Source organism: Trichoplusia ni, chromosome 8 (genome assembly GCF_003590095.1).
Source record: "Trichoplusia ni isolate ovarian cell line Hi5 chromosome 8, tn1, whole genome shotgun sequence".
Taxonomy (NCBI): Eukaryota; Metazoa; Arthropoda; class Insecta; order Lepidoptera; family Noctuidae; genus Trichoplusia; species Trichoplusia ni.
This window is the reverse complement of record NC_039485.1, coordinates 14,095,591-14,115,546: the sequence shown is the minus strand read 5'-3', so window position 1 is coordinate 14,115,546 and position 19,956 is coordinate 14,095,591. Positions and strand designations below refer to the sequence as shown.

General features: G+C 35.9%; 4 protein-coding genes across 6 annotated transcripts; 2 read left to right on the top strand and 2 right to left on the bottom strand.

Moving 5' to 3' along the window:
- Window positions 1–490: 490 nt before the first annotated feature.
- LOC113496375 (splicing factor 45-like) lies at window positions 491–2,920 on the bottom strand. The gene is given in 9 exon segments (XM_026875564.1): window positions 491–779; window positions 995–1,089; window positions 1,276–1,287; window positions 1,290–1,425; window positions 1,574–1,780; window positions 1,864–1,982; window positions 2,311–2,491; window positions 2,568–2,585; window positions 2,587–2,920. Coding segments are annotated over 9 exon segments (1,179 nt in total). The 5' UTR covers window positions 2,725–2,920; the 3' UTR covers window positions 491–506.
- A 433-nt stretch (window positions 2,921–3,353) lies between these two features.
- Window positions 3,354–4,623, top strand: LOC113496422 (MICOS complex subunit MIC19-like). Its single transcript, XM_026875622.1, has 3 exons — window positions 3,354–3,531; window positions 3,802–4,038; window positions 4,434–4,623. The coding sequence occupies exons 1-3, from the start codon at window positions 3,403–3,405 to the stop codon at window positions 4,533–4,535; spliced, it is 468 nt and encodes a 155-aa protein (XP_026731423.1). The 5' UTR covers window positions 3,354–3,402; the 3' UTR covers window positions 4,536–4,623.
- A 4,502-nt stretch (window positions 4,624–9,125) lies between these two features.
- Window positions 9,126–13,370, top strand: LOC113496420 (serine/threonine-protein kinase greatwall-like). The gene is given in 13 exon segments (XM_026875617.1): window positions 9,126–9,343; window positions 9,413–9,661; window positions 9,740–9,968; window positions 10,044–10,220; window positions 10,295–10,413; window positions 10,725–10,906; window positions 11,067–11,276; window positions 11,351–11,564; window positions 11,713–11,788; window positions 11,791–11,869; window positions 12,080–12,204; window positions 12,451–12,663; window positions 13,060–13,370. Coding segments are annotated over 13 exon segments (2,013 nt in total). The 5' UTR covers window positions 9,126–9,250; the 3' UTR covers window positions 13,107–13,370.
- On the bottom strand, window positions 13,370–19,420 carry LOC113496421 (transmembrane protease serine 9-like). Of its 3 annotated transcripts, none has more exons than XM_026875618.1 (12): window positions 18,689–19,420; window positions 16,338–16,417; window positions 16,088–16,261; window positions 15,560–15,681; window positions 15,264–15,403; window positions 15,061–15,146; window positions 14,905–14,988; window positions 14,657–14,823; window positions 14,398–14,533; window positions 14,167–14,308; window positions 13,811–13,956; window positions 13,370–13,722 (listed from the first exon to the last, which is right to left on the bottom strand). In XM_026875618.1, exons 1-12 carry the CDS (start codon window positions 18,822–18,824, stop codon window positions 13,567–13,569), a joined length of 1,569 nt encoding a protein of 522 aa, XP_026731419.1. In that variant the 5' UTR covers window positions 18,825–19,420; the 3' UTR covers window positions 13,370–13,566. The 3 variants fall into 3 exon arrangements, with proteins under 3 accessions (XP_026731419.1, XP_026731420.1, XP_026731421.1); XM_026875619.1 differs by having other exon boundaries at window positions 16,088–16,258; XM_026875620.1 differs by having other exon boundaries at window positions 13,425–13,722; window positions 15,061–15,140.
- Window positions 19,421–19,956: the final 536 nt, after the last annotated feature.

The window sequence follows — 19,956 nt, the reverse complement described above, 5'->3', positions numbered from 1 at the left end:
ACTGCAAGTTTCGAAAGATTTTCCTATCGACGGCAGCAGCTGTTGACTGCTGACTGAGAGTTAAACAAACACTACATGTCTTATATTAGAAACATGATTTTCTTCCCATTTTCAATCTAAATTAAAATATAACAATAATATCACAAACATCTTTGTTCAGCTATGAGCTGCATATTACTTTACATTCAGTCACACGAAGAAGCTGAAGTAGTAAACAATTACACTCAGATGACAACATACGTACCAAATTGACAGTAACTGTCACAGACGTAGGCCACTCTATACGGCTCTATGACTCACGCTTCGCATGCTTGCCATTTAAATAAAGCTTTTTCTGATAACTGTTACTACTTTTTACTGGCACTCTTTTTAACTGCTATTTACAAAATCTAAAATTATTTCATAAAACACTGTTTCTTGATTAAATTATCTCTCTTTCTCAAACAAACGGGTAAAATTTGATAGAGGTGGGGTAAATGAAAGAAACTAGTATCTTACATAACGCTCTATTCAGTCAACTGCAGGGAAGCAAATTTTTCTACATCATAAAATCCAGCTTTAACTTGTCTCCCTCCAAAAAATCTGCCATTTAGATCTACAACAGCTTTAATAGCACTTTCGATTCTCTTGAATTCCACGAAAATCCGGACTGCTTCATCAGAAGGTGCATTTGGCATTTCAAATATTAACACTTTTATAACATCTCCATACTTTGTATTGCATTCATCTTTTACTTCAGGTTCTAGCTCTTCATCAACGTCACCAGGCCCAACCATATTCTAAGAAAAAAAACAATATGACTATGAACATCAAAAAAATTATTTAAGTTTTCAAGCCAATGTTGCAACAATTATGAATTATTATTACTATCATGTGACAGTGGATAAATTTAACCTTCTCTAACTCAGAGCTAGTCTACTTCACACCAAAAGTTGAGACACAGACAGCTAATTTCTTTTTATTTACAGTATAGATATGATGACCAAATACTTACTCTTAATAAAACCACTTTACTAGGGGATTTCATGATTTCTGTAATAGATGGTTCGTGCCTGGATCCATGTGGCGAGTGCGAAGCAGTCGGCGAGTCTGTAATATAATGACCAGAGTGTATTTTTATAAAACATTTTTATACAACCCTAGTTTGCAGTTTCACAAGTTGGAATCAAATCTTAAGTAGTAAGAACTAATAATTGGTCTGAAACTAGTTAGGTTAATCATTACCATTTGAAAATTATTTCCACAAAAATGCAAACATTTGTAGTAAAATCATACCTGGTCCTGGTAATGAGGCATAGCAAAACCAGGTGGCGGCATAACATTACCATCCTTCTCATGAATTATCCGACCACCTCGTTTCGAAGTCTTTTCTACTTGCAAAGCCACTGACATTCCCTGTTCTTTCTTGCCCAAACCTTGCCCTTCCTGTAAATAATACATTAGTAATATTAATAACTGTACCATATTTAATATTGTGATAGCATTATGGAAAATTTGTTGGTATGGTAGTAATATTAAATGCAATATTCAAAAAACTAAGCCCAGATTTAAAAATGTGCTTATCAAGATATACCTTAAAACCATATTTGGCCATAATTTTAGCAGCTACTGAGCTTGCCCCGTATCCTCCAATGGAGAAACCAACTGCCGGAGCTGGTGGAGGTATGCTCTGTGGAATGGGTGGTGGGGATGGGGTCTCCACTGTGAGTGAGGGTGGTGGGGCTATTGCAGCACCAGCAGACCTCTTTGAAATCTCCTCTGCCTCTTCTTCTTCAGGTTGCTGAAAACAAAAAATAGATATTATATATTTATTGATTAAAATGAAATAAAACAAAAACTTAAATTATCATTTCAACAACTTACAATTGGCACTAATGTCTTCTCTGGAACAGTATCCTCATCATCACCAAACCTGCTTTTTCGCTTTCTTTCTGATCTTTCTCCTCTATCTCCATCAAGTTGTAATTTCTTTGCTTGTAATTCTGAAACATTTTCCATTAGTTAAAGATTATTTTAAGAAATGGGCTCCATTTTGTCAGCAGTGTCTTAGAATAATTAAGTAAGCAGGTAGGTACATAAAACTGTCAAAAAGTCACATTAATACTTGCATCGGGATTCAACCTGAACCTTGTACATACTAACCCATGCATAGAGCCACAACATAGTCACTTAATGGGTTTTGCATCAAATGGAATTCGTTGAATATTCTGACCACAATATATTTTTAAATCTAAATTGAGACTTTGTTGTTTTACATTGTATTATACAGTCAACAAGCAAATAACTAATTTTCGTCAAAAATGTCCTTACCTTTTGCCACTTTTTCATAGTCGTTAGGCCACATGGGGTCATATTCGTTAGCAACATTCCAGTCAAAATCACGCACATTCAATGAGGCAGTGAGTGTTTTTCCTTGAAGTTTGGGACTGTTAGAATTAGACTCATCCTCTTCTTTTTGTTTACTTTTCAAGTCAATAACAGGAGTGAGCACCTGTAAAATAAACAAATTGTTAGGCACTTAGAAATAACGATAACAGCATGTGGCTTATGTGGTCATATTTTAATACCTGAGTAGTACGTCGTAATTGCCTCTCGTTTGGGCTGCGTAACTGCGGCCTTTTTAAGTTGCAACTGGGACTGTAATAACTTAATACCCGAAGACCATCCAGCTACCTTTTCAGTAGTACGTGCTTTAATAGTATCAAGATCGTCATACAACGACATTGTTCAAAGGATTATACATGCAACTTTATTTACTTATAGAAAGTGTAATCAACAATCAAGTCAACCACTAGTTTTTAATTGCGTTTCCAGGTATTACTTAACAAATACGAGTCAAATATTCAACGATACCGATATTTAGAAACACAACACCAGCAAATTATCAAAATTTGACATATTGACATTATTCACTTTGACAATAGTCAATAGAATATAAATACTCCAACAGATGTTGTAATGAGAGCACAGGTAATAATAACACAAGATTTCGAGTATTATATTTATCTTCATGTGTGAAAGTTGTGGAATAATATGATTCTATCTTCTCAATAAAATGTTTACGTCGTTATTATTATTACAATTAACAAACTTGTATCCATACAAACTGTTAGAAAGAAATCAAGACCAGAAAATAATGAAATGGAAAAGACTTAAAAATGAAAAATGCGGTTGTAAAATAAACTGATTAAAAGAGTAGGTAAACTATTTTTAATAATAATACAGGTTCATTGAAAGCAATAAACTCTTTTCTTACACACCTGATGTTATTTTCTTTTTTATTGAAATAAGTAGTCGGTGCTTTTGTAAAAAAATTATGACATCGAAATAATGACAAATTTTTAACAAAAATTGTCTTGTCCAATCAGTATTGAATATTATAAATTGGAACTTAAATTTAAAATGGGAACTATAGCTAGTAAAGACACCAGACGAATCAGTTTCGATAACAATTTTGCAATAAGCCCACCCATAGCTCTCCAGAAATCAATAGAAGCCGAAAATGTTATAGCATTTGAAAACCTCCCTCCCGTAAGTCTTATCATTTTATATTATTTTTCTTTCAGTATTTGGTTTTTTAAACAAGCTAAAACATTAATTTAATTTTTTATTATTGCGTTCATGCTGTCTTTCAAATTACTATTCTTTTATTTTAACATTTGGTGATTTGAAAGTAAAAACTGTTGCGAGCACGTAACTTTTATTTATAAAGGATAAGATAATTATACTTACTTAATTATCTTTTACGATTCCTCTCACTTGAGTTTCAAACTCAAAACATTAATTGTGACCTAATTTTAGGAACCATCAAACGAACTAATGTTCAAAGACAAAGGCGGCGACTATCTAGAAGATGGCGAAATGGATTACTGGTCCCATAGAATAGACTATCTCAAAAGGGAACATCAAGTAATCAATAAAATTATCGAAGCTGAATATGACAAAAGCATCGAAACAACAAACAAAACATTCGAGTCGCCTAAAATAACACACGAAAAAATACAAAAAATAAAACCATGCTTTGACTGGCGAGCTAAGGTACTGCCTCAAAACCTATTTAATTATTCTTAGAGAGTTCAAACTACTTAAAGTTCTGGGTTCGATTCCTATGCATGTTTATATTATTTTTATGGTCAAGATTAATAAAAAACAAGTTATTCTATCTGCAATTCAATACCACGTATCCAAATGTTCTACTTATTAAACATTGATCTTACACTAATTTAGGTACAAAGTTGTAAAGGGATTATGAGAGGTAAACAGTACACATCGTGGTTATTTGAAACATATCGCAGATTCATTTGCCTCAGTCTTCGTCCGCTGATGTCCCATCGGGAATCATCACTGCAATTAATTGTACATTACTGTGTTACTTCAAATGGCATTTTTATTTCTTTGATAAAGTTTTTAAACCCTGGATTACACATTTCCAGATATTGAAATGTTACGAAGATAATTCTCATCAACCACTGGTTTGTTCAACACTAGTGCAAGCCTTTACCAAATGCGTCACAAATTGCAGAATGGAGGATTAGTTTGTAACAATTTCTTGTAGCTCGTTTTCGATAGTAATTATACCTTGTCTTTCAACAAAACTTTCACAATAAATCATATTAACTTCCATTGAGACATTTTTACTTATTACTCTTAAACTTAAAGGAAAAGTACAGAAAGCGAAATCTACGCTACTAAACTTCTCTGTACGTTTGTTTATCCTGTGAACTAAATTTTATTTAAATATCTTAAAACTATAATATATTGTATGTCGCTAAGTCCATTTGTGTAGTAGATTAGCCAGGAATTGACACAATGTCTTGCCTCAAAAAAGGATTCTTCACCTTATTAAGCTGACCTGAGAAGCTGACTAATACAAAGAATAGCAGATCTTTTGGATTTCTGAAATTTTGAATTTGATCATTTCACGCATCGCTTTGTGACGGGTGTGTGATCGGTACCGTCAATATGTCGAGTACGTTAAAGTGCAGTGTTTGTAACATTGTGATAGACGAGTTGCTCTCGTATATACAAAATAAAATATCGGTGATAGACGAAATTACATTAATGAGAATATGTACAACGTCTTTCTCAAGCGAAGAAATACAGAAATCAAAATCGCTGTTGTTTGATTCTCTGTCAACGGATGTACGTAAAATATCTAGAAAACGTAAAGGAAAGGAAGTTAGAGATTTGGAAGACATCATTAGTCTTTTCAAAGTAACAGATCCTGATGCAATTCCAATATTTGTGGCGAGGCAATTAGAAAAATTGCCGCCTATTACATTTGATCATCTTGATTGTACGAAACTTCTCAAGGATTTGCTGCTCGTAAAAGAGGAAATTGAGCAAGTTAAGACGACATATGCTTCGGTCAAGCAGCTTGAAGACCTAAGAAACGAAGTTATCGGATTAAAAAACGACAGAATAATGTATACCCCAGCACAATACATTAATAACAAAAGTGGCGCATGGATTGATAATAATGAAGCTAATGCTATTAATGACTCAACGATAGAAGTAAATAGTGTGTGTGATAAATTACAAAAAGAGGAACTTGTTGCAAACAGTAAGTTGCAGAATAATTCCAATTGTAGGTATCCGAAAATAAGCGACAAAGAAATCGTGAACTGCGTTAACGAGGAGCCGAGTGTCGTAGTGACTCATCGTGATATGCAAAAATCGCCTCGGACGCCGCCGCCGCTCGCGCCGGTAACTGAGAACAAAACTAAACAACAAAAGGACGATCAGCTGACTGTGTTGATAACGAGTGCGCCCGTATCACCTAATGCAGCGGAATCGGAATGCGAGTCGCGAAATAATACTGAGTGGAGAACTATATCTTACAAGAAAAGATCGAATTATAGGTATGCAGGCAAAGCGGGAACTGCGCGTGACGTTCAAGGAAGTTTCAAGGCGGCTGAAAGGAAAGTTCCTATTTTCATTTCTAATGTCCATAAAGATACGATGGCTAAGGACATAGTGTCTTACATACAAAGTAAAACACAGGATGTTGTATCATTAGAAAAGATAAACACTAAGAAACAAAAAGAACACAACGCATACAAGTTCTTTGTATCAGAAAGTAAATTATCTTTATTCTTAGATGAAAATATATGGCCTGAAGGCATTATATTTAGGCGTTTCGTGCATTTTAAAAGCAAATATGTAAGAGATATGTCAACAAAAACGGCCACAAATCAAACATATAATGCATAGCACCTTTACGTTAACTAGTTTTAACTGTAAAAACGTTAAACGTTCCGTCGATAACATACGAGAAATGTGCCGTTTTTCTGATATCATTGCGCTTCAGGAGACGTGGCTGTTACCGGATGAGATCCAGTACCTGAGCACTATTGACAGAAAATTTAGTTCAACTGGTACTTCTGCCGTTGACACAGCAGCTGGCTTGCTGCGTGGCCGCCCGTACGGAGGTGTTGCGCTGTTATGGCGCAGTGACGTGTTTCAAAACGTATCTGTTATACAGTGTAATAATCCGCGCGTGTGTGCCATTAAAATCGTTACAAACGACAGACCTATTGTGGTAATTAGTGTCTACATGCCCACAGACTCGCCGGATAACCTGTCGGACTTTACGGACTGTCTGGGTACGGTGAGTGCTTTAACGGATGACTGTATGATAGAATCTGTATATGTGATGGGTGATTTTAATGCCCACCCTAATGAATTGTTTTTTAGAGAACTCTCTGCTTTTACTAGTGAACAAAATTTGTTATGTATTGATGTTGAAAGGTTGGGTATAAATAGTGATACTTATACATTTGTGAGTGAGGCGCATGGATCCAGGAGATGGTTGGATCATTGTTTGATTACACAGGCTACTGTGCCGACTATTAATAATGTATACGTGAAATATGATGTGCTATGGTCTGACCACTTTCCCCTCATACTAGAATGTAATTTTAACCTTTTAACACCAAAGGTATGTCATAAGTCAGTAACAGTAAATAATGCAGTATGGGGAGAGAGAAGTCCGGAGCAGATTGATTCCTATCGCAGTGTCTGTCATGAAAACTTGCGTTTAATTGATTTTCCATCGGAGTTTAGACATTGTTGTGATAGTTTTTGTAACAATATTTCTCATAAACCGGTCATTGACCGATTATATCGTAATATTGTAACGGCCCTCACAGATGCGGCAATATTAAGTAAACAAAGTAGGAAACAAAAAAAATGTGTATTAATAGGGTGGAATAGGCATGTCAGAGATGCTCACAGGGAGGCCAGGTTAAACTTTCAGTGCTGGGTCTTAAGTGGAAAACCGTATTGTGGTCGTGAATATGAAAAAATGTGTGCTAGTAGGAAGATATTCAAATCCCGTTTAAAATGGTGCCAAAATAATCAGCACCAAATAAAAATGGATATCATTGCCGATAAACATGCATCGAAAGATTTTCGTGGCTTCTGGAAATCCACAAGTAAATTGAATAGTGGGCCTGGTCTGCCTGTGAGTGTCAATGGCTGCAGTGATACGAGAGATATTGCTAATTTATTCAAGGATCACTTCTATGTGCGTTCACAGTTGGGACCATCGGGGGAGATGCTCAATGCTGAGAAACCTGAAGGAAAGGTGGGCTTACGTTTTAGGGCCAAGGACGTGGAGAACGTGATCAGACACATGTCGCGAGGTAAGTCCCCTGGCCATGATGGTCTGAGCATTGAGCACCTTCAGTACGGTGGTGCTCATATTTCGCGAGTGTTATCACTATTCTGTAACCTATGTATGAGTCATAGTTATTTACCACCCGATTTAATAAAAACCATAGTGATACCAGTTGTTAAAAATAAATCTGGGGACATGTCGGATCTGGGCAACTATAGGCCGATATCCTTGGCCACCATTATAGCTAAAGTACTTGATAGATTGCTTGAGATACAGTTAAATAAACATCTTCAAATACATGACAATCAGTTTGGGTTTAGGCCCAAACTCTCAACCGAATGTGCAATTATGTGTCTCAAGCAAACTGTCAGATATTATACAGATCGGGGAACGCCAATATATGCGTGTTTTTTAGACCTTTCTAAGGCTTTTGACCTGGTTTCCTACGACATACTCTGGAAAAAGTTAAAAGAGGAGAATACGCCTCCAGAAGTCATAAATATCTTTAGGTATTGGTATGGAAACCAGGTCAACAATGTAAGGTGGGCAGGGCAACTGTCTGATTCGTATAAAATGGAGTGTGGTGTGAGGCAGGGAGGGTTGACCTCTCCTGTACTCTTTAATTTATATATTAATGCACTGATTGTCACGCTCAGCAACGAACATGTCGGATGCCATATTGATGACGTATGCGTCAATAATCTCAGCTATGCTGACGATATGGTGCTGTTGAGCGCCTCAGTCTGTGGTCTAAGGAGGCTGCTTTGTTTATGTGAGGGGTATGCACAAACCCATGGACTTAAATATAATGAAAAAAAGAGCCAGGTTATGGTCTTTAAATCCGGAACTAAATATCCACCAATATTCCCCCGCTAAAAATAAATGGAACCTCCTTAGAAAGAGTAGATAGTTTTAAATACCTAGGTCATGTGGTTGCCTCAGATTTACGTGACGACATGGACATGGAACGGGAACGAAGGGCTTTATCGGTAAGAGCTAATATGGTATCTCGTAGGTTTGTACGTTGCTCCACTGGTGCTAAAACAACCTTGTTTAGAGCGTATTGCACAACATTCTACACGTGCAGCCTATGGATTACATATACTCGAAGATCGTACGAATCCCTTCGGATCCAGTATAATAATGCGTTCAGGATGCTGTTGGGGTTGCCGCGTTATTGTAGTGCCTCCGGCATGTTCGCGGACGCGCATGTTGACGGTTTTAGCGCGATAATGCGAAAACGCATCGCTTCAATGGTCAGCAGAGTACGCGCCAGCACCAACAGCATCCTGAACATGATAGCTTATAGGGTAGATTCCCCGTACATGAATAATGTTATAAGACTTCATGTCTAATCTATTCTGTATGTTGCTGTATTTTTATATGTTTATATTGTGATTGTGACTTACTAACCATATTATTCATGTATTACTAACAAGTGGATTATGTTATCTTAATAAATAAATTAAATTAAATTAAATTATAACTGTCGCTTCTGTGTGACTGAGACCTGGCTGTCACTTTCACTCGTGTCGTTTCATTTGAATTCAATCTCAATTTATTTGTGTGTATGAAAATAATGTGGTGATTTCTGATTCTATCAAAACATTTTCTTGCTTTCGGGTGAAAATGTCTACAAATGATTCGAAAGATGAGGACAAATCATCTTGTCATACTATTTTAGACAAAATCAATTCCATAAATGATACTGTTATTACCAAGGTATTTTATTAGCACTAAATATTTTCTACTGAAATTAATTTGACTTGACAATGTATACTTTTATTTTAGCCACCAGATATTAACGATTTTACAATAATTAAGCCCATAAGTCGCGGGGCCTTTGGTAAGGTGTTTCTTGCCCACAAGAAGAGTAACAAAGATCAGCTGTACGCGATTAAAGTTATGAAGAAGTCTGCCATGATAAACAAAAATATGGTCACTCAGGTAGTTACTGAGAGAAATGCTCTGGCATTGTCAAGAAGTCCATTTTGTGTACATTTATTTTACTCTCTGCAATCTACTTCATCTATTTATTTGGTAAGATAAACAAAATATTTCGATTTAGTTTATTGACAGAGTTTTTATGATTAAATAATTATTTTTCTCCATTTCCAGGTCATGGAGTACATGGTTGGAGGTGATTTAAAATCACTGTTAGGTGTTTATGGGTTCTTGGAAGAATCTATGGCTGTGTTCTATGTTGCTGAGGTCACACTTGCTTTGGACTACTTACACAAACATCACATTGTTCATAGGGATCTCAAACCTGATAATATGCTTATATCTCGATCTGGGCATGTAAAACTAACTGATTTTGGTTTATCTAAAATTGAAGTAAACAGAGGTAAAACAAAACAATACAAGATAAAAGAATGTAAAAACAATACATACAATAATTTTACACTTATGAAAATTTTAGATTTGGAGATATCAGACTTTGTGAATTGCACACCAAGCTTGAACCTGAGAACACCTGGGCAGCTGCTGTCACTTACATCACATCTCTCCTTTGGATCTGGGGGAGGCGACAGCACACACAACTCTGTCATGTCTACTGACGCCTGTGAGAACCTTCTTGATGAACTTAAAGAGACTAGTATGCCCTTATTACTTAAGTAGAATACATGTGTAGCTAAATGTAGTACAAAGTATTTTTTCCCCTATTTACAGGTAAATTGAAAAGTCTTTTTGATGGAGTCAGTGCCCTGGAGTGTTCACCGTTGCTGAATCAGTCTCACATGTCTGGAATACATCCATTCATGAGTGCTGACAGTATTAATTTTGATAGTGTAAGTATAACTAGTAAGTTTTCCCAGTAATTTCATGATCTCTTCTCTTTTTAATTAAACTTTAAATCAGAAAACATGGTGGTTCTTAAGTAGATTAGATAGCCATACTGTATAATTTTATGTTATGTATATTATATTATATTCAAGGTATACAATGAATGTTTAAACTCTTAGTATGACAATGCAACTAACATAATTCTGAAATCAGTGCTGCATAAGTTTCAGACCTTTCTTGAAAACTAATTCCATGTACAACTGAGTAACATTAAGTAATAAAAATAGATAATAATAGATTCTTTCGATTGTTTTAGTCACAAGACTCTGGTTCCTACCACACTTGTGAAAGCTCTAAGAACAGTTCAAACTCTAGGAGTAACAAGTCAACAGATCCAAGCAGCAACAGTTCTGTAGGAGAGTCGACAGTATCTGACTCTATGCATGACCCATCCACTTCACCATTGTGCAGGGGACATTCACTTAAGAGAATACCTAGGTAAGTCACAATAATTTATTTACAATGGATTTTTATAAATCAATATTTTACCAACCTTAACTTGAACATTCAAAATATCTAATAATAGATAGTTTTAAGTGTAAGGAATGTGCTCTTAAAGATTAACATAGTGATTAAAAGATAACCTCCATTTTTACAGCTTCAGAGCAAAGAAAAGAAAAAGGATATTAGACTGTGATGGAGACACCCCCACAGGAGTAACAAGCTTAGCAGAGTCTAAAGAGAATCACAGTGGTCTCACTCAAGAGATTATGGCGTTAGAGTTAAGTCAAAACACACCAAAGCGCATGTCCATACATCCAACACCTGATAAATACAAAAATCCCATCAAAGGTGTTTTGAAAAAACGGTATGTAACAGAAACAAGAATAATGACGCATATAAAAAGAAAAATACTTATTCTCAAAAGCGCTTTTTTTTCAGGTGGGTATCTCAAAACGATAGTCATCATTTCAATGTAGGAGTTATATTTTCGACTCCAGTTTCAAACAAATCACCAGAAACAAAGAAGAAGGAAACTCGGTTTAATTTACCTAAGGATGACCAACCAGCTTCAGGAATTAAGGACAAAACTTTTATGTTTGGTAAACATATTTCTACCAGTCTGGAGATATTTCCTACAAGGCGATTAAGTAAGGTAATATTGTCGATATTGGTTATCTCATTTAAGTGTTCACAGTTAAGCTTAAAATCATTAAATCGAGACACATTGTGCTTTGAGTAATATTATAATATGCAAGTTTAATATTAGTACTTAGTAAGTTTAATATGCCTGTTATTTACAGGGCGAAGGCAGTCGTTCGCCAACAGATTTGTGTAAAACGCCGCTGGCCACCGCACATACACCGTATAGAACGCCAAAAGCGTGCGGCGAGGAAACTTAGTGTCAGACCAGAGAATTTTGGGTACACCTGACTATTTAGCACCTGAGTTACTTTTGAGGTATGTTAGACTAGTTAGTAAGACATTCGTTACTGCTTAGGTTTGACTGCCATAGTTAATGAGGTACAAGTTCTCTTAAAATATAGTAAAGTTGACAAACTCACAGGTATTTGAAATCGCATCTCATATATTTTTATTGCTGCTTCGTACCGCAATTAGTGATTTTAACCACATACACTAGTCAGTGTATAAATACTCTTTGCTTTATAGACAGGGGCATGGTCCACCAGTGGATTGGTGGGCGTTAGGTGTATGCTTATACGAATTCATGACTGGTGTTCCGCCTTTCAATGATGAGACTCCACAGGCAGTTTTCAAGAATATATTGTCTCGAAGTAAGTGATGTGAATTCATTTAATTTTTATGTAGTGCTTCCGTATTTTTATTTAGTTTTGTGTTTTTTAAGTATTAAATTAACTTATTTTTTCCTGCAATGATACAGAAGGTAAAGTCTAAATCATATTTGTGTAATAAATTTATTTTATTTTCACATAATTCACATTTATTAATTTCACAAACAAAGTCAATATAGTTTAAGGCATACAATAGTTTCTTATAAAATCAATTTTGACGTAAAATAGACATCGAGTGGCCAGAAGATGACGAGGCTCTGTCTCCTGAGGCAGTCAGTGCTATAGAGGCGCTTCTTACCATGGACCCGTCAGAGCGACCGGCGGCTGCCCTTGTCAAGTCCATGTCCTTGTTCCGTCACATCGACTGGGAGAACCAGCTGAACGTTGAGCCGCCGTTCATACCGACACTAGATGATGTACACGATACGGGGTATTTTCAAGGTAAATAAGTTAAACATGTTACCTCTAAAAGTGTGTTAGCTACCTAACACACGCAGGCGAGGAAGGCAGTGAACGATGTGAAGGATGTGAAGGAATGATTTTGTTCCCTTGTTGCGGTTGGACTTTGGACCAAACCTTAGATTGGTAGTGGGACAAGAAAATTTTGTTTTTAAAGGAAAGAGTCCATTCCCGCTAAGGAATTTAATCCTTGTGGCGCGGGCGGTTTTACAAACATTCAAGTCAGTTGCACAAATGGTTATAATAATATTAATAAAAGTAAATCTGTTTGAATAACAGATAGTAAACTATTCTACGCCTATATATATATAACATACAATTATAATGTTGTTCTCTCTAAAGTTGTCTTTATTGACTTCAGCAATATATTTGTTTCAGCCCGAAATATACTACAGCAGCTGCATGTTTCTAACTTCGATATATGATAAAGGTAAATATTAAAGTTATTTTAAGTAATGGATTATTCAGTATAGCGTGAAATGTAATAAGTATATACTTAAAATATTCTAATTATAGTTTTTTTTACCATCATGTACCTACTAATATATTATATATAATATGTATTTGAAGACTGATCTGAAATTTTTAGGCCATCTTATTTGTAATGCTTTGTTTATGTTGTATTGGTAGCAAATGATTTATCAATGAAGCTTTGTGATTTTTAGAAATAAATAATAGTACCTTCAAATGTTGTTAATTTTTTATTTAATTCAGAACCTTAAAATAAATTGGCACAATTTCCATACGCTTAAAATGTATTTTTATTTTGCAATCAGTTGAGAAAAACAAGGTTTACTAGTTGATTTTCTCAAAATAATTGACCGTTAAAATTAATTACCGAACAATAGTCAAATTGATTTCGAAATTATCCTTCTTGTATACCCACTATTGGGAGTTCTTCTGGATCCAAGGCATGAAGTAAGTGACGCGTGTGTACACACCGGGGTACTGGCCTTTACCGCAACCGATGCCCCACGATACAATACCTACTTGCGTCCAGCGACCGTTCTCATTCACCATCAGGGGGCCACCACTATCACCCTGTAAAAAATCGTACAAGTAGGTATCTATCAAATATCTATAAAACGGTTTCAATTTAAAAACGTCATCTTTAGTGTTCACTACTTACACTACAAGAGTCCATGCTAGCTTTACCAGCGCACAGCATGTGCTCTACGATGCCGCCGGGAGCCGCGCCGCCATACTTCAACTGGCATTCCTGGTTCGACCAAATCGGAATCGACACTTCTTGAAGAACGGAGGGCTGAGGACCGCCTTAACAATACAAATAACAGTGAGTCATGACAGTGACTTGCATATAAATCAAACGACTACATTTAGGTATTCGAAAACAACATGAACAATAGGTATTGTCGAATGTGTGACCCTAATTATCCGAAAACATTTTAAAGTAATTTAAAATATTTGTTCCGATTTAACGCTCTTGTTCTTGCCTTTATTATCAAAATTCGGATGAATACTTACTCTCCCGCAAACTTCCCCAGCCAATGACCGTTGCGACTTTGCCCTGATATGAGGCTCGACCGCCAGAAGGTAGGCAGATTGGACGAATATTGTTCGTGAAACTGACTGGCTGATCCAGTGTTAAAACGGCGACGTCATTGTACTGAAAATATGAATATCGAAAATTGAATTATATTCACAAGTTTGCTTAGTTTTACTATAACTATCTATCTAGTTCAAAAAAATATTTACCAAAGTACGCATGTCGAAACCTCGATGCCTCACAACTCTCTTGATTTTTCTCTCAACATGTTGCGTTTCAGTGTTCGTTCTTATGTTGTAATCTCCAAGTCTAGCTGTTAGACGGGCAACATCCCAAGATGTCATACTGCAAAACAAATTTATTCATCAACATTTAAATACTCCATTAAGAAAATATAAAATGTAAATGGCAATTATAAATTTCAGATTCATTGTTAATGAGTTTATTTAGTAGTTCTTGGGTACTTACTGTGCCACACAATGCGCTGCAGAAAGCACATGCCGGTCATCCATGAGAGAACCTCCACAGAACTGGCGACCGGCGTTGAACAGCGCCACGATCCACGGCCACTCGTTCAGCTCCGCATTATGCCCACCAACAATACGCTCTTCGTCTTGGTACGTGCTTTCATATGTCTAAAGTCATATAAACTTTAAGAATATATGTCATACTTTAATTATTTTACAGATATCTTACTTGGATACGGGTTAACATACCTGAGGTCCGTTCTTTCTGCCGCAGGAACCATCTACAGCTGCTGCAGGTACGGATGGTTTCGTTGGATACGCCGGTGCCCAGGTCTAAACATACATTTTAGATAATTGCACTAACGTTTACGAATATCTCAGGTCAGTAAAATAAAATCAAAGTACCTGTTTAGTTGTACTGGGAGGCTTCGTAGCCCAAGTGGTCGAAGTAGTGGGATAGCTATTCGGTGGCTTTGTTGTAACCCCTGCAACTGTATGATAACAATAACTCGAGATTTATGTAATCATATTTATTACTATTTGGCGTGACGTACTTCTGTTACAAATATATATTTTTTCGGTTCATTATGTAATTAAGTTCGTTTTACCTAGGGAAGGCGGATGCGTGGCTGGCGTGTGATCAGGTGGGTGCGTGGGTATCGCTGGCGGCCACTGCGCGGGGATCTGCCGGACGCTGCTGTCTCCGTAGGACCAGCGTGTCAGAGCAGACAGAACTCCACCGGAGAGCCTGACAGGACGAAACGGTTAGTGGCATTTGTCCATATTATAGAACATAAAGATGTCAGAAAATTATTTAGTGCTCTACTTTATTTAAATACTTATATTTGCCAATGAGTAAAGTGGTATTATAACATATTAACAGGACTATTGCATAGTGACTAACCCAGACAGAGGTGCAGGTGGAAAATGTACAGGTATAGGTGGTTGTATATAGCCGAATCGTTGCACATCAGGTTCCTGCTGCGGTGGTGTACCCACTGGTTCCGTACAACACACACCAAACACCTTCAAATTTATCAAAACAACTCATAAGAATTAAAAGCAAACAGTGAATTCAAGTTTAAAGTTATTGCTCTACATAAATGATCGTGAACTAATTTTGTTTAAACTACTCATTCAATTAAAAACAGGTATCGCGAGTCCGCCCGGCAGGGTTCGCTGCGATGCGATTAAATCAAGGGGACTGTAAGGTTATATTTTAATCTGGATGCGTAGTAGCCAGAAAAAATAAAAGAAACCCGCTACTGCCTATAAAAACAAAAAAAAAACAAAATCCAGTGTACATTTGTAAAGCAGTTGCAATATTTTGTAGACGAATGCAAAAGTAAGAATACAAAAAAAAAACAAAATTGTAAAAGTATAATATACATGTCAAACTAGCTTAGATAAATATTTGACGGACATAGTTTACCTCATTGTTGTCATTGTTGACGTAGCTACAAGTGTCATAGTGGCCCATCACCCAGCCGTCCCAACCAGAAAGGTCAGCGACCTTGAACAATGGGTAGCAGTCGCGGAAACTCTTGCAGCTTCCTTTCTTTCCAAGAGTCGTTTTACAATCCATACCATACGCACCAACAGCCTGCTAAAAACAAAATGTAATAAGTAAAAGCCTCTGACCAATGATTTACGATTCCCATAAAAACTCTTAAGTCTTAAACCTGTCTCGGTCGTAGGAGCAATATCTGTCTACCATCGCGCGTGGAGTTCGAAATATCTCGCTTCGCCCGTCCCGAATAAACTGAAAAATAAAAGTCAATTAAAAATAATTACTTTGTCGAATCGTTTATGATCATTAAAATGATTAAGTAGGTATTGTTAAATTTGTGCTGTTATAGTAAGTAGTTAGCTATAGTTGCAAAACAAAATCGTAAATTTCTGACCCTGGTTAATTGAAACCGATCAGTTATTAAAATTAAAAACCCTTTTTTAATTGCTGATAAACAGCCACGTTTCTAATTCCCTTTTATATGTTCGCAAAAAGGTCTCAATAAAGAAATGAAATACAATGTTATTTTTGGAGCCGAATGTAAATAAAATTTAATTTGATCTGTGTTCGTTGAACCCGATACTTAATTATGGCCAAAACAGTCTCTAATGAATTGCTCCTAACATCATGTCGCAAATAAATAACGGTAGTTTTAATCATATCTTATGAGCAAGTACCGTATGTGGGGTCTAAAAAATAACTAACTAAAAATTAACCTGTTTAAACATGTATGTATACTGAGCTCATTAGCAGTTGTTACTAATTTATACACAGAGAACGATTGACATGTGATCACATACATATTTCTACAAAAAAATAATATATTGTTGCCTATTTAATTAACGATGACGTAAACTTGTCAAACAGTAAACAAAACTTCAAGGAAATTTATATTCTAAAGGCGATCTAAAAGCATAGCTCAAGTACAACAACGTACCAAACATGTCGTAAACATGCATGTTATTTATTTCGGATCGCTGCATAACGGTTTCCGTTATATTCAAACCTCAGGAATTCAATATAACATGTGCAGCATGCCAATAAGTGCCAATAACGTAAATGACCTAAATACTATACTTAACAACTTAACAAGTTGTTTTCAAGAAGGTCTATGCCGTTTATCGCTAGCCTATTTGTATTTTTTGGCCCAAACCAGACCCAGTAGGTAGGCGTGTAAAAGAAAACTGGTCCGAATTGTAGTGCAATATAAGAAGACCTAGATGTAAACTGCACGCGTAAATAACCGACCTTGAAGATGTTGGAAGCTGTATCGTCCCACTTACAAGAAAGGGTTCTAAAAATTAAACCTGATCGCTTGAGATACCATAATGAAAATATACGACCTTTAAAGGTTCCTAGATTTAAGATGACAAAAAAACCGTTTAGTGCGTGTCTCGATAAAGCAAAGTAAGCTTTAAATTCCGTATCGGAGAGAATATTTTACTTTATTGGCTAGACTGCAATGGTTTGTAAATAGCATGCAGTGGTATGCCAACTGGCGCGACACCTTGAACTTGATACTAATAACAAGTAATTTAATGGGTCTGCTGGGAGCAGCCTCAGAATTGTGATTTTCAGTCGGAGTTCCGTACAGTAGTGAACTTAAAAATCTGACTGCCTCTAATCAATAAATGTCTTTGTTATGCTCTGTCTTAATCAAAAACAAGTTCGACTAGAGGCTTTTGCTTCTGGATTCCGGGTTCAGCAGTCTAATGCGAGGAAATGTCACCGGCGTGATCCCGCTTCAATCGCCAGTCTCAGATCTAATTAATGTCCTCGAAGTGAGTCACAAAAAAAGTTCAACAACTGAGCAAGGTATGGACAATGAATTGATTGATGTGATCGACTTTGGATGTGTGGGCGTGTAACAATTTGCATTGAATCGGTCCCATAGGTATTTCCGAATAATAGCCTATGTTTTTTAGAACTTGTGAGTACCGAATCAATTGCGGGTTGACGATCGACATCTTCATCAAGCTTGGCATGGACAAATATAAATGTTGTTATTCGTTTTAAAATGTGCCAGTAGTGGAAGATATAATAAATGTACATTCGTGAAAAGCCACTTGATGCATAATTTATAATTAATCTGATTATCGTTTGAATAAACTGGACATTTATTTCCTGAGTTTTACGATGGACAAATATCTTTGTTGCTAATTTAACTTTCTCTAGCCTCAAAACCTCATAGCCACATGTGCCGTGCATTGTTTTGAGTCCTCGCAAAACAAACAGTGGACTTTATATTCTTTCTATGAATGAGTCGTACGTGGTAACTTTTACATTTTGGTTCTTTATGGTAAAGATAAGAATGTAAAAATAATGCTCTCACTTTTGTTTCGTGATGGTAAAAAGTATCAATTTTTGTCTCCAAATTAGAACTTGATATCAAGACAACAATTATTGTATTGTCTATCAACAAACGTAACTATAGAAAAAAAACAACTAAGGTATTTACTATTTAGTATGAAAACAGTTTCATTTTAATAAATAAAATAGTAAGTTAAAACTAAATCCGCTTACCATTCAAAATAACCGCATCGTCGGTGTACAACCCGCCATCAGACTCCGAGAATCCATCATTCTGGACATCTGAGACACTCCCGTAGCTCAACGCTAACAATCCCAACCAAAATATGGTTAATTTGGTCCCTAACATCTTACTGATTTACTAATTATGACATTCACACAAATTTTAAAGTATCGACAAGAAGAATGTAACGTTTAGTAAGTGCGCGTCGCGGGCGTGTGCTATCCGCAAGGAGTCGCTTTGCAAAATGCTTCGGGCTCTTGACTCGGCGCCTTTATAATATTTTTACACTGACGCTCTACATTAGGTTAAAAAGATAACAGAGCTTTTTCTCTTTTTGTAGGGGACTGACATTTGCTGTCCAACACAAACGAGCTTGATAAAATATGACAACCATTCCGTCCGGTAAACCCGAAAAGGAATATTCGATGGATGGTTTTTGTTTTTGCTGCATTCATATTGGAATTGGATCGGATTCATGGCCTAACATAAATAATTATTTGTGGGATCAATGAACCAAGGAATATAATTCGAATACCAATTTGCCATCCGTAAATATAATCCTTACGCCGTATAATAATAAATAAACATAATAGTTGAAAAATAATATCTTTGTCTGTGTTGGGCAACATATCTTTGAAATAGAAATCGTAATCTCAGTATAATAAACAATATATAGGACCTTAAATATAGGACAATTCAAATTATCGTAAATGCTAAGAGCACTATAAGTAAGCTAACCTTAAAGAATAAGTTACGCAATATGTTACTTAAAGAATAATTTTATAAGTAGTTTCATGTTCCTTTGTATTTTGTATTTGTATGTTTATTTTGTATTTTGAAACTTTAATACGTGTAATATCTATCGAGCGCTATTCCCGCCGACAAACTGTCACACAGTTTGGTGGGTTTAATTATTTTGTTATATGTTTTAGAACCAATAAAAGATTTTATTATTATTATTATTATTATTACTAAGCTCTAGTGAAAACTATGGACATCGACAATGTGTATTATTTTGAACTTGCAGCATTTTTGATTAATTTATTAAGACAAAAATATATTCTGAATAACAATAAAATGGGCAAAACCCATTCTTATAAATCGTCTTAAAAACAATTAACGTGAATGGCATTAATCCTTTGACAATTGACAAGATCATAAAATAAATAAGCTCACCAACCCTTAGATTTAATACTTCAGTTTTCCTGTTCACTACGTCATTTTTTACTCATGTGTGATCTGATAATTTAACTTATGT